The sequence below is a fragment of the Apis florea genome, unplaced genomic scaffold (genome assembly GCF_048593485.1).
Source record: "Apis florea isolate Af1SG1 unplaced genomic scaffold, ASM4859348v1 contig_1615_pilon, whole genome shotgun sequence".
NCBI classification, from domain to species: domain Eukaryota; kingdom Metazoa; phylum Arthropoda; class Insecta; order Hymenoptera; family Apidae; genus Apis; species Apis florea.
Window position 1 is genome coordinate 4723032 of NW_028256416.1, and position 15012 is coordinate 4738043.

Sequence of the window (15012 nt, forward strand, 5' to 3'; positions counted from 1 at the left end):
ATGGGGAGGTAACTGGGTCACGGAATTTTCGGCCATTCAACACTCTCCCCTGCACACTCGACGTGCCTCGGTTTCGGGAGAACCTCGAAAACCGATTCGGATATCGACTTGTAACAAAATGCATCTTCGATGCAGCCTCTATCCATTCGATGGATCTCTAGGTTTCGAATTTCGCTTCGCTTCACGATTTTGCGGTTCGAGCTGGAAAGTATCGTTGAAACGTTTAATGGGTTGCAATAGGTGGCGCGTCGAGTGTGCTCCGGCAATTTTTAAACGTTTGAATACACGTTTCTTGAAATAAAATATTTGGATATTTATTCCTCTTTGACAATGGCACGCGAATTGACGGATATATAAAAAAATATTTCGCCTTTTCGTAATAGGTTTGTACATAAAATTGATAAAAAAATTGAGTTGAGTTTTTTTTTAAATAAAACAGTAGTGAAAATTATATACGATATCACACATCTGGAATTTATATTTTTTGCCGTTCGATAAATGTTTTAAAATCATTCAAATTGTTCGTTATTCTATCTTTCGAGAAGATTCCTTTGGTAAAGAATTAAGTGGGATATAATTTAATTTAATTAAACAGTTTATGTCAATATTAATAGGAATCTTGAGCGTGCAGAAATATCAAGGATATCTTTGGACGGGGAATAATTAAAGCGAGAGACGTTCATTCTAAATTATTCATTGGCTAAAGTGTCCTTTATTTCACGGGTTCGTGCAACTTCAAAATATAATTAGTGCCTCCACGCGTTGCACCTCTTTAAGCGTGTATAATAATATTATACACGACGAATATTTATCTTCCACTTAGAGGGTACGCGTGTATTTTTCTTAGAGAACTCGAAGAACCAAGTGTCATGCTCCATTTTCGTTTTAAAAGAAATCTCTTACAATTTCGCGAGCAAAATAATTCCATTAAATATTTTATCGTCGGCTATCCAATTATATCATTCAACTATAATTCTAAAATTAAACAAATTCTTCGACGATCGTTCAAATCGATATTGAATTAAAATATAAATGGAGAAAATGCAAATCATTGCAATTATCTTTCTTTCAAAATTTCAAACTTCTTTCTTCTCTACCGATAATAAAAACTGTAAAAAAAAAAAAAAAAAAGAAAAAAAAATCGCAAAAGCCTTTGGTCAAAAAATATTTTTCACTTCTTATAACCATATACTGAGCGTACAAAGTTCAAATGGTAGCCACGTTTCGCAATTCCCTCACACAAAAACCCAGTCACTTGTAAAAATCCAAATTTCAACCGAAATCGAAAAAAAAAGGAAAAAAAAAAATCCCGTTTGATCTGGTGCAGTGGCCAATAAAAAAAGAAAAAAAAAAAATACATTTTTTCGAGAAATGGAACGAAACCACGTAATTTGTCACCATTCACGCGAGATCAATACGCGCGATTTTTTGCCTTCCCCCTTCTCTCTCTTTTTTTATTTTTCACCCTCGTGAGATGGCGTGCTATCTCGATTGTCGGATCGGCTGGACTAATCTCTTACCGATTAATCGAGTGTCGGAGTGGTCAGGATCCCCCTCTAATCGCGGCCGACACGCGATATTTCTGCGCTATTCCAAATCGATTTTCATCCGTTGTGTTATTGTGCACGCCCTTCGTCATACGCCCTCCATTCCCTTCCAATTTGTCCAACCGACGATACACGGCGTGTAAGTTACTACTTTTCGAAACTGATTGGCGTGTCACGATTTCGATCGTTTGATAGGTGTTTGCGCGTTTTTAGCATGCGTAACACACGAGGCGGGAAGAAAAATGAACCATCCTTTTCGAGAGGATGATAAATCCATGGCTCGAGCGGCTTTTTTTTCTTTTTTTTTTTTTTTTTTTTTTTTTTTTTCAATGGAATAATCCATCGAAGTGGAAGCATCTCGTGAATTTAAATTTAAAAAACGATCGATATACTTTTCGTAATCGAGGAAGTAGAATTTTCTCGTTGTCGTTCTCGAAAGGATTCGAAAAGGATGGATTTAAAAAAAATTATTTCTTTCTAAGATAAGAATCTTTTTCCATTCATACACGATATATCTGCTGTCATTACGTCACTAAGAGATAAAATCCATGCGACTCACCCTTTCCGTAGGGAGCGAGCAATAAAAGGTTGACGAGCGCAGCCCCGGTATCGTGTCCAATCAACGTGATTTTCGTCGGATCTCCTCCAAACGCAGCGATGTTTTCGCGCACCCAACGCAGTCCCATAGCTATATCCTTCAACGCCAGATTTCCTCCGGATCCGGGCGTTCTATCCGGATAAGGACGAGTTCTCAAGAAACCTGGAACACCGCCAACCATATTTGATTCTATTAATCCGCTACCACCGTTTTCTTCCTTTCTCTCCAACAATCTCCCTTTTTTTCTTCACATCGTTAAATTTATTTCTCCTCCGTCCATTTCCCCCCCCCTCCCCCTCCCCCATTTTCTTCTAAAACCTACTACCATTTACACCTTTAACATCGTAAACTTATTATCTTTGAATTTTCCCCATTTATCCCTCACCCTTTTTTCTTTTTCAACAATGCTATCAATATTATTTTCCATTTTCTTTCACGACTCCCTTCCCCCGCCCTCCCCCCCTTTTATTCTTCCATCCCATCTTATTAAATTTATCATCCTGAACCGATCTTCATTCGATTCACTCCTCACTCTCCCTTTATATTATCCCCTCTTTAATAAAACCAGATATATTTTTCTTTCTCCCGCGCAATTTATATTTTCCCCCCTCCCCCTTCATTTATTCCATTCTCCATCCCTTCGAGCTTCGTTATAAATTGATCGGATAGAGAGGAAAACAGATACCCGGTTTAAGATACGTTTCATATCGCAAATGAGATCCATTTTTTTTTTTTTTTTCCTTTTTTTTTCCCTCTTGCATTGCCGGGTCCATTTCGCGACGCGAAGCCGTGTCGGATATCCGGATCGTCATTGGATCGCGGGGGGGAAACCGGAAACCGGTTCGGTATCGGTTCGTTTCTACAGTTACAGATAGCCGGTTGTAATAGAATACAGCGCCGGAGCTGTAAAATATTAATCCCGCCATCGGATGGATTCACGGATGGGGAGAGACGTGGGACGCGCAATTATAATGTTAAATAATGCGGTTCGGTATACTCGCTTGGACAGGGAGAGAGTTTAACGCGGTTAAATGAATTATGAGCAAGCTTTTTGGCGGGGTAAGGATTCATCCGGCCAGGATGAATTATTCGTGGCGCGCGCGGTGCTTTATTCGTATTTTCTTATCCAAAATTATTCAGACCGAGCTCGCAGGTTCGGTTGTATTTTCGGTGGATATTACGGGAATTGATTGAAAATTAATTATTCGCTACGATTGGGAATATAATACGTGGAAAACGCTCGAATTTATCGCGTCATATTTCTAGGGGAAGCTCTGTGTTCTTTTAACCCTTTGCGTTTCAGGGCGAATTTCTTAGCTACAACTTGGAATGATTTCGCGCATAAATTAAACGTATGAAACTTTTTATATTTTAATATTTCACGTATCTTTATCATATACAGAGAAAGAAAATTTGTCGAGTATTAAAAAAGTCTATATCGTTGTTTCGATATGCGATGTGCATTCTCGGTTTGTCAGGGCAAGTGTAAAATGTCGTTTCATGTCTTTTCTTATTTTATTGAGAGCAAACCTTACAATCCCAATGATACTGCTCTCACCGTCTATTATTCTTATTTTTCATTCTTCTTCGTACTTCATCTCTGTTCTTATCACTATTTTCCTTCTCTCTATTCAGTCAATTTCTAAATGAATAGAAATTTCGTTATTTAATAACGAGAAACTCTTCTTGAACTAATATCCCAATAACGTGTTCTCAGATTCATTCATTGTCTATTATTCTTATTTTTTACTACATCTCTATTTTCCTTCTCTCTATCGTCTCGATGAATAGAAATAATTTCGTTATTTAATAAATCAAACTCGTCTTCGCTTCAACTAATTTCACTACATTCGTATTTTATACTTGCAAAACTGGAAAACTCTGAAAATAATATTTCTATCGCCACGACTGTCAAACTCGGACTAAAACGTACTTCGATTTAATTTGAGATAAAAAAAACCGATATTTTAAAAAAATCAAACACAAATAAATATTGTCGCCTTTCGAATCGCCGCATCGATCCAAGTGGTGGCCGAGAGCGCAAAGGGTTAATCGCGTTGCTCGTAAGAAATTTGATAAATTGCATGAAAATTTGCAATTCAGATACGATATAATTTTTTTTATAACTTGGGATAACACGAACCTAAGATTCCAAGGCGATAATTAAGCGTGATTACTATAACGTGGCCGGCACTGGCCAGTACGGATCCATCGTAGATGTTCCCTGTTCCCCATTCGAAACTTTCACCGTGAACGTATACCATCACTGCGTACGGCGCTTCCAGTCCTCGAGATCCTGAAAATTTCACAATTTCCACGTTATTAAACGCTCGATCTTAACGTATTTGAGAAATATATATGTATTATATATGCATTACAAAGGAATCCATTGTCATTTTTTTTTTCAATCCCTTTATAATCACTTTTTTCAATTCGAATCAGAAGCAGAGTCGATCGAGCAGATAGGATTCGGATCCTTAACGCGTTAACATTCGATTCATCTCGAAACTCGAGCCGATTATCACGATCGATCGATCTTACAGTGATTTATCATCATCATCGTAATAAACCATTTGCGATCCCCTTGCTATTATTTCGAAAGTGTGTCCTTCTACTCTCGTACGCACAACGTGTAATTAAATGATAAGAGATCGTTTCGTAAGAGAAAATCATCATCGACGGAGATCGGGTTGCACAAATTTAAATTCATTCAGAAGGGATGGTTTTATACAACGAAACAATGTGTGGCGTTAATCTGTTCCAAGTACGAATTCCTGTTTATTAATTTGAAAACTATTATTATAATTCCTTTCTTCTTTTATATAACACAACTGAAATCAGCCAATTCTTGATTAATCAATTAATAATCAATTTAAATTAAAAATATATATATATATATATATATTCTCTTCCGTCAACAGTTTCATCAAAGAATCGATTAATTTCACTTGTACTCGATTTCTAAACTCGAAATTTTTGATTTCATCTCGAGATAATAGTCTCCCCATCATCTATCACCATCGTCTACCTCGTTCGAATCGCTCCTTCCATCGTTCACACTTGGCCGACGGGGAGAAAACGGTCGATCAAAATCGATTTTCCGCGCGATTAATCACCCCCTATCACCTACCTGTAATACCGAAAGCGGGCAGGTATCGTTAATCGGTTGGCCACGAAATCGTGGCCCAAATCGCTCTTTAACCGGCCTCGATCCCGGAAACGGACCGATTAGCGGCCGCGACGACGGTTTTATCGCCACCCCGCCGAAAATTCAATTTCTCTATCGCGTTACAATCCGCTCGGCCGGTTTAATTGGCAGCCGGCTCGCTTGATCGAAACCGGCGTTGAACAACAACCGGCCTCCCTCGCGATTTCCTCGATTGCGTAACACAACCCCTCCCCCTCCTCTCTCTTGTTTCCTGCACGAGGGGAGAGAGAGAGAGAGAGAAAAAAAAAATTCGGGGAAATCGTTGATTGGAACGGAGCGCGATTCGCGGGGAGAAGATAGAAAACGAGTGTTCTGTTTTTTTTGGGGAGGGGGAGGAGGAGGAGAAGGAAGAAATTGAAATTAGGAAAAATGATTTCGTTGTAGATGATTCTTTTCTTTTTGGTTTTGATTATATCGAGATTTACGTAGAGATATTTTAGTGCGTGATATATTATACGATACGGTAAATTGTTATGTAAATTATTGCTAGATAGGCAAGCGATTGTGTAATAATTGATTTATCGAAGTTTAACTTTCAAGCATATTATATTAATGCTAATTAATAATATGAAAGTAAATTTCTCGAAGCGTCATGAATCGCTTCTATGATTTTAATAAATTTTAAAAAATTAAAAGCGAAAATATCGCGATATTTTGTACCTTTGAACCGTGTGTTTAAATTTTTCACAGGAAATGTCAATCCTTTCCGTATCCTCTTTTCCGTTATTTTCTATTCACATATTGTTCACTCAAGAAATTTACATTTCTCAGCTTCGTCGAGCTTGGAAAGTTTCAAAAAAAAAAAAAAAAAAAAAAGAAACTTTTCATTCTCTCCCCTCTCCCTTCTCTCTGGCTATCGAATAATTTACAAACAAAAGATCCCATCCACTTACTCGGCTGAACCATTAGAGAAAAGAAAAAGGAAAAAAGGGGGAGAAGGAGGAAGAGGAAGAAGAATAGTTTTCGCAAACTCGGTGAAAAATTTTCAACGGCCCGTGCAGAGCCGTAAATTCGTCTACGACGTTCGTCCAATGATATACGAGGGCAGGGTTCTCTTACTTTCGCGATAATACAGGGGAGGGAGGGGGGTGGGTGGGGCATAAAGGTACTAATTACTTCGAAACTAATTACTTCGGGAAGTAACTTGTTCCAGTAATACCGGCACTGTTTCCATAAACAGGCGATAGGTGGCTCAAAATTTCCCGCCCGTGTGTTATTAACGCGTGCTAATTAATTACGAGCATTACACCCGGAATCTTGCGAATATAAAGGGGGAGATTCGTACGTTTAATTAGATACTTAATGCGCGACATATATTTTCAATCCCCCTTTTCCTTTTATTCTCCCCTCATTAACGTTACATCAGCGAATTCTGATGTCTCTCTTTCTCTCTCTCTCTCTCTCTTGCGTTTCCTCGCCGAATGTTGGATATATAAATTTGTATAATATACGACGAAAGGAACGAAAGAAAAAGAAGGAAATAGAAGGATGAGAGAAGTGCGATTATGAAAAAAAAAGTATATCGAAATTGAAGCTTTTCATTACTTTTTTCACTTGTTTCGATCGAATATCCATCTCTCCGAAGAATAATATTCTATCGGTCGATAATAAAAATTCTATTATTCGAGAGGAAAGTTTTGTTTACGCGAGATGGTGGGTATCGAAGGGATATCATCCTTCTTTCCATCCGTTTCGAAAATTTATTTTCCCCAGTTGTGTACTTTCAAACACACACACACACAAAAATAGGTAGAAACAAGAGAAGAAAAGAAGAAAAAAAGGATATATGCAGATATAGGAGAAGTTGGTGGATGCTTACCACTGCCGGGTATATACAGATTCAGAAACAGGCAGTCCTCGCTCTGGTTGGTAAGGAACATGTACAAACGTTTCAGCTGTTGGTATCTGCCCAGAGGCATTTGCAACAAAGCAGCTGTGTCATTGCTGATGTCCGGAAAGTGCTGCGGGCAAACTGCGCCGAACGAGTCCGCCAGTTTGATACCGTCCCACGGGATCGGTGAGATCGGTGGTCGAAAACGTAAATCTCCTATGGGAGGGGCAGCGTATGGAATGCCTCGAAACACTTCCACCGGGTCCAAGTGTTTGCTGTTCAAGTCCTGTGAAAAATTATCGAGACGTTAAGGAAAGAAAATAATTCCAGAGAAGAAGAAAAAGAATTTCAAAGAATTTGGAAGATATTATTCGATTTTCGAGCGGTTGATTTAATAATCAACAATATTTCTGCGAAGTTTTTCTCTTTACTTCAATCCGAGTGAAAAATTAAACGAAATTAAAGAAATCGAATATATCGAATAATCTAATAAGAGAATGTAAATTTTGTTGTTATTCTAATTAAAGATTATTTAATCAATGTTGGATTGAGAGTTATATTATGATAATGCTTGTGCATTTCGAAAGCTGATGTACGAAATATATATATTTTTAGAAAGTCAACGAAGAATTTGGTTTGGATGATAAATCAAATTATTGCTTCACTCGATTCGAATATAAAATCAAATCTGTCATGTGAATGGGATATTCGATTATCTCTATGAATTTCGACAGACGTTAATAATGACAAAAGTACCTCGTTACTTCAATTCGGTGTGCGCAGACCCGATAGCGAGATCTGATGACGGTAATGTCTCTCGCCCGGGAACATTGAGTTAGATGTAAATCCTGTATTTTACGTATACATAAACGTGGCTCGGATATTCCTGTTACCCGAAACTAATTACATAATTATCCTCCTCGCGTTTCGATTATCTTTGCTTTACGAGGATTGCTTGCCTCACTCGATTCCCACCAAATTCCCATAGAATTTATAACGGCATTTCTGCAAACGATCGAGTTTTGCCCGTTTTTCGACAGAGCGAAAAGAGATTGGAAAAAAAAAAAAAGGAATAATGCAAATAAATGGATTACTCGTATCGAAAATTTAACGAATGATCGCCTATTTTGAATTCACTGTTAAAATATTCGTCTGATCACGACATCCGACACTCGGTTTGATCACGACTTGTTCGTATTCTATTAGAAATAAAATAAAATAACCACAGGAACAGACAAGAGGGAATAAGAGAGTGGTATAAACTAGCTATTATCAGACAGAATATAATCTAATCCCAATCAAACAAACAGTTCAAAAATAATTAAAATACTCGCATTTTTCGCAAAATATTAATCAAATCGTGTAAATAATTCAAAATATCCACAAAATTTCCAAAGAAAAACTTCTATTATTATTATTAAAAGCACACGTTTAAAACAATTTCACTTCTTCCCTTATCGCGATATCTTTTACGATATTCCAGATACTCGTATCTAACGTGGATCAAGGAGTCATGTGCAGAGATACAAATATTTTTATTGCCAATCAATCGCTTCAGAGAACGAGAATAAAATTGCGAGGCTCTCTCTTCGTCGTTGTTAACGAAACTCGATAATTGCTTTCGTTAGATGTAATTGCGTAAAGGAGTGCGAGAGAAAAAGGGAGAGAGAGAGAGAGAGAGAGAGAGAGAGAGAGAGAGGGAGAGAGAGAGAGAGAGAGAGAGAGAGAGAAAGAAAAGAGATGGAGAAAACATTGACATTCTTGGAAGCAATTATAGCAGAAGGGCTAATAAATCTCGTTTGAGCGTCGACGTTAATTGCACCTCCAGTTGGTTGCAGCGAAAGCTTTCTCTCTCTCTCTCTTTCTCTTCTTTCTCTTCCTCCTCTTCTTTTCCATCCCTATTGAGAACGACGATGGAGCCGCATCGAGTTCAAAATCACGAATTCCCATTAACCGAAGGACCCGGTGATGTTACCCGGAGAATGATAAAGGGAGCAAGCTGACGACGATCGAGAAGAAGGGAAAAAAATTCTTATCCTTCCCTCTTCACCCTCCAGCCCTTTATAATTATGGCATTCTATTTCTTGAAAGGAATTTTATAATGAAAGACGGCGAGAATTCATAGTACGCGCGTGATGTTGATTACAATGTAAACGGGGATATATTTGTAAAGACGTTAAACGCGTTGAATGTTGCAACGTCGAGGAGGATCAAACGGCGAAACAAGCGTGAAAATTTAAATAATAATAAAGTATAAAAATAAAGCGAGTCGGATGTTGTTTTATCGAGATAATAATAAATGGAATAATAATAAACGACTCGTAGAAAAATTTAAAAAAAAAAAAAAAATCGGACAATACAGCAATCTAATAGATTCGAAAAAAACGATTTTCCAATATCGATAAAAAAATCAGCAAAAATGGTGGATGTCAATCTGTTGATTATGCAATTTGTGATTTTTCAAATTCGATTCCAATTGATCCTAATCTCTGACATATAATCTTTATCTCTTACGAAAGAGACAAAATTAATTGTGAGAAAAGTGGTTGCTCGATCGGGAAAGAAAAATATTTAAAAAAAAAAAAAAAGAAAAAAAAATCTGTTCGACAATTCGAATCGGCCCCAGTTTCCATTGGTGTTTTTTGGGCCTGTTAAAAATTAACGACCTTCACCTGGCGTTGCACGATCAACGCTGGTGGTGCTCGTGAAAACGTCTATGAAGCAATGCTGTTGACGCGTTATTTATTCTCGCGGGGTCGTTGATTTCCCTCGTTGTCGCGCGATTGATTTCTGTTGGTACACCCGCGCAATTATTTTCTACACCCTCTCTGTTTATTCTTTTATCTCGCCTCTCCACGTTTTCCCATTTCTCCTTCCCTCCTTTTTCCCCCTCGGTTCTTTTTTTTTTTTATTTCGGTTCGTTGCGAGTCCTTGGCTCGGGGAAAACTGAGGTTCGAACGCGTCGATTTTGTTGAGTTCGTAACGAACCGGATGTGCGACATGCACATTCTGGTCTTGGATTACTTTTATCACGGTGTTTGAAATGTAAAAAACTTAAAACTTTGAAAAAAGAAATATTTTTACTTTCTGAAAGTAGTCGATTAAAATAATTTAAAAACGTACCACTGATTTTCACTGTCTGATCAAAGATGAACTCGTATTACTGACGAGGTTCCATTAGGAGGAGATTTCACTTTGTTTTATTAGGATATTTCGTACGTGCAAAGATGACTTTTTATTATTAATTTTATTTGCCGGTAAAGAAAAAAATTATTCAACTCGAGAAACCTGTTTATACAAATGTTTGTTAAAAATATACTTATTATTATAAAGTAAATTTAACGAAACTCGTCATAGAAAAACAAATGCAGTAATTTGAAATATAATTACCGCGAACTTTTTTTTACTAATTTTTCGTGTAATTAAAATTAAAAGTCCGTTTCATACGAAACTTTTATCCAACATTAGAATCAAAAGTACGATGTTAAAAATAATTTATACACCCGTGGTTGGAAAAGTTGAAACGTCATTAGTGACACGAGTTTATCTTTGCTCATACAGCAATTTACATTCGACATAAAGCCTTCTGTACTTTTGAACTTGCGAATAATTTCGAAAAATGGATGTGATGAACAAAAATTTATACCAAACCTCGGAGGGATTTGAACGAAAAAAAAAAAAATCCCATTTTCTATGCGCCGATGCCGAGTGAACCGTCAAAAATTCTCTCAAAACGACCATATACGTATATTATATAAAAACTATTCTTTCTAAAACGTCAAAGCAATTACAACTATTAATTACAGACACGACGTCAGATAAATTATATTTATTCATATTTGAAAATATATTTTTGTATTCATATCTCGCAAGCTTTGTATAGTAGTTTTATTTGTTTGATTGTGGCTGTCTTATTCCACTTCCATTTCGCCAACTATTTATATACGAAAACAAAACCGAGATGATTGCACACAGTCGAATAAGTGGAATAAACGAGTTACGATCAGACGAGTAACACAGGTCAACCATTGTCAGAAAATTTGATTAACAACGAATATCGAAGTGATTTGCACAATTTGTGTGCTTTGGATAAAAATATTTAATTATTTGAAAAAAAAATTAAAAAAAAAAAGAGGGAGGAGGGAAAAATAAAGAAAGAATAAAGCTGAAGCTAAAAGCTGGTATAAGCAAATGGAAAAAAATAGCACGAGTTTAATGCAACTTGGACTGCATAATACATTCGCAGATGCACGAACGAGTTGAATGCTCGTGCTTAAGAATTAAAAAAAAAAAAAAAAAACAGATGTAGGCCACGACGATAGATAGATCGATGCTTTTTTTTTTTTTTTTTTTTTAAGTTTATGGAGAAGTTGCGCTTCCACCGGCTCGTTTCGCGGCGAGCAATTTTCCGCTAATGCCCTCTTGAAAGAAAGAAAGATATCGTACACACGGTCATATACCGTGAAATTACATCGTTTCTCGAGTTCCATGGCCGCGTTTTATCGTCGACGAATTCTATTTAATAAAATCGATTCGTTGAAAAACAGATCTTTCGATTCAAATTCCATTGAAAAATTACTGATCGAAAAATGTTCCACGTCTTCCTTCTAAACTTTCTTTCTTCTTTTCGACAACGTCCATTAACCTTCTCAACCTAAAATTTCTTAAATCCCTTTCACAAACCTAACCTAACCTCTTTATCCACTATTTACTTCGCCATTTCACTGCTTTCCTTAATTAAACTTTCTCCTCTCTTTTTTTTTAATAAATCCAACTTCTCGATCCAAAATTTCTATTTTCCCAAACCCATACGCCACTATTTCCACTCTTTCGAACGAACTCTCCTACAGAATCGTAAAAAAATCCACCTTCCCTATAAACGCGGCGTGGAAAATTTTCGTTCCTCCGGTTCTACCACCCAGTTTTTACCATCCAATAAAACTTCCGCGATAGAGCGACATCTGGGCCGAATACGGCCGTACAATTGGCATGTAAACCGTTCAACATTTTATTATAGACGGAGAGGGTTGGCCCTGTAAACGGGTTTACCAGCCAGCGAACCGTGTACACAATGTCGACGTAATGTCATCGTTCCGTAATTATACCTGTATTACCGACCGGCCATTATTATTGCTAGATTGCCACACGTCCACATACTTGGCCGTTTCAGCCAACGTAACTAACGTGATTACCCCGGTAATTACCCTGTGATTAAGGTAATACGAGCAGGGGAGAGGGGGGCAGCGTGAAGTTTTATGAAAAAAAAAAAAAAAAAAAAAGAAAAATTGTTCCGTCCTCGAAACGAGACCACCTCTTTCGAGACAGCTTCGAAAAGTGATGGTGAATTATGAAGCGTGTGTAATGAAGTGTTTAGGAAGGGTGGATGGATCGAGTGGTTGATAAGAGCGGGAGGTTTCCATTTATGGATTAGGTGTTTGTTTGGAGAGAGAGTGGAGTCGCTTGGAGAAGAGGGTGTGTAAAACGAGCCGCAATATTTTGTTCTTGTTAATGATTTTCGAGCGCGTTTTGCTGTTAAAACAGATTTATAGATATGTATATTAAATTAATATTAACATTTGACGCGGTCTAAAAAATTGAATAAACGAATATCTTTGTAACAAATTTCCTTTCTTTCAGTTGAGTATATGTTGGCTGCAGTAGTGAACAATAAGAAATATACTGATTTAGCTGAATGGATATATTTTTGGTTATACACGCGAGCACACGTATCGGGCTACAGAACAGCAACTGATGATCGCGTATCGAAGACAAACAAAAGGATGCCAACTACGGAATAGTGACACCGCTAGCAACGTTTAATAATAAAATTATAGATAAAATTTCAGCGAACCTTTATACCTTATAACGGTATATCCTCACGTTACGTTCCTATTAGTTTCCAAGTTCATCATCGATCAAAAGATATTTCGATTAAACGTGGAAAAAGGCAGAATTCAAATTGTTTCTCTATATTCATCGAGATCGTGAACGTACTTACTACTATTTCTCGCGTTTCTTTTCTCTCTTTCTTTTTTTTTCAGCAGCGCCAAGGGACGAAGCGTAATCCGTGTATACGTGAGACGAGTGCGTAATCGTCGAATCATTATAATCCCTTTTCACAGCCGGCAATTTCGCCTCGAAATCATCCCGCGGAGAGACGTGATCGTAATTCTCATTATCGCAATGGAAAGTTTCAAGCTTGGCGAGCGGAATTCGAACAATTCCGACGACAAAAAAAATATCTTCGTCCTAATAATAGATCGAGGAGGGGGAAGAGTGTGCAGGGCGTGTGTTTAAACGATGAAAGGCGTAGAAAAGAAGAAGGAAAAAAAAAAAAAAATATCAAACGAGTTTCCTCTTTCCCTCGAGCGGTGTTAATAGAGTCTTCAAAGTTTTTGAAGCGAAGGACTCGTTAAACGTGCAAGAACGCGTCGTTCGAATGCGCGCGTTGATTTTATCACGAGCGTGTTCTTTCGGCTATTCGAATACTCGCGTTTATTTCCATCCTCGAAACGAAAATGTTACGCGCGGATAGGAAAAGGATAAAAAAAACAAAAAAAAATTCGAAGGAAAGATGCAAAGAGTGATTGGAAAAGTTTTCACAGTTTTTTTTTTATTATAAATTTTGATAGGATAATCTATTCTAGTTAATCATATCGGTTAAACTAAAACTTGATAAAATTACGTTCAATATTTCTTTCTCCAAACTTAATTATATTATTAAATTATTCCATTGATAATTGGATAAGAGTTCAAAATTCTTATTCCAATATCCAAACGACAATTCATTATTTGTTCCAATACTTCTTTCTCTAAACATCACATTGTATTACTCCCCCACTGTTAATAAAAATCGACGAGAGCGCGATACTTAAAATTCTTACATTTCAATATCTGGAAAATTTATCCGATTTGAAAAAGCAACTTGATAGAGGTTCAGAGAGATTGACTAGAAAAAAAAAGAAAAAAGAAAGGAACACTAGGACGGTGTCAAATCTTGCACGATTCCGCGTGGAACGGAAGCGTGTGGTCGTTCCGGTTGAACAGCGGATCCGTAATTTACGTTTTTAGCTTGGCCAGTCCCGGTGGATGGATGGATAACGAGAAAACTTTTTCGACCCGGACGCCTTTACATTACGCGGCCGCAACTCGCTCGTTTCCTCGCCTGACTCGCTCCATTTCGCGCGGATTTACAAGAGGAAAAAAATCGTGGTGGTGTCAATCGTTTCCGATTTGCGTCCAATCGATCCCGAGTGATAATATTTTGTTTCGTGAAAATGTGAGCAACATTATTAACACGTTATTCATTCGTTTATTCATTAATTTCACTGCTGGAAAAAAAATAAATATCGCGAGAGTCTTTTAATTTCTCTTGCTATTTTTCTTTAACATTACGAGATTCGTTTCTTTACAATGAAATAATAAATAAGTCTGGAAAATCAGTCTTATATTCTTGACACTTTGATCGAACTTTTATCCGGAATGTTGCGAATAAAAGAGCATTCTTGGTATACGAAATAATCCTTTGTTTTGAGATATCAAATAATATTCTGGATATTCTGAAAGTTTCGAGTCTAACTTTAGCTTCAATTCCTCGGTAAAGATCAATGGATATAAATTATGCATAAGGTCTCGATACTTTTGAACACAGCACGGTGTCTTCTTAAACGTTAAAATAATTGTCCTCAGAAGGAGGAGAAAGATTGAAAAGATCTCCACGATTAGTTTAAGTAATCAATGAGCTCCCCCCACCAAATATTCCAAATATTTTGTCTAAAGATCGGATCGAAAGAATCCGATTGATCTTTCGACGAAAATCTTCTTTTCA

At 37.2% G+C, this 15012-nt stretch overlaps 1 protein-coding gene across 2 annotated transcripts in view; it reads right to left on the reverse strand.

Annotated features, from left to right (window-relative positions):
• NLG-5 (neuroligin 5) overlaps window positions 1–15012 on the reverse strand; it is a 107716-nt gene that overhangs the window by 13673 nt on the left and 79031 nt on the right. The window contains exons 3-5 of one of the 2 annotated variants that reach the window (XM_086917886.1): window positions 7173–7470; window positions 4289–4441; window positions 2107–2307 (exon numbers count right to left, since the gene is read on the reverse strand). In XM_086917886.1, coding sequence (XP_086774012.1) covers window positions 2107–2307; window positions 4289–4441; window positions 7173–7470 — 652 coding nt within the window. The remainder of the gene's footprint in view (window positions 1–2106; window positions 2308–4288; window positions 4442–7172; window positions 7471–15012) is intronic. The other variant, XM_086917890.1, reaches the window with a different exon arrangement.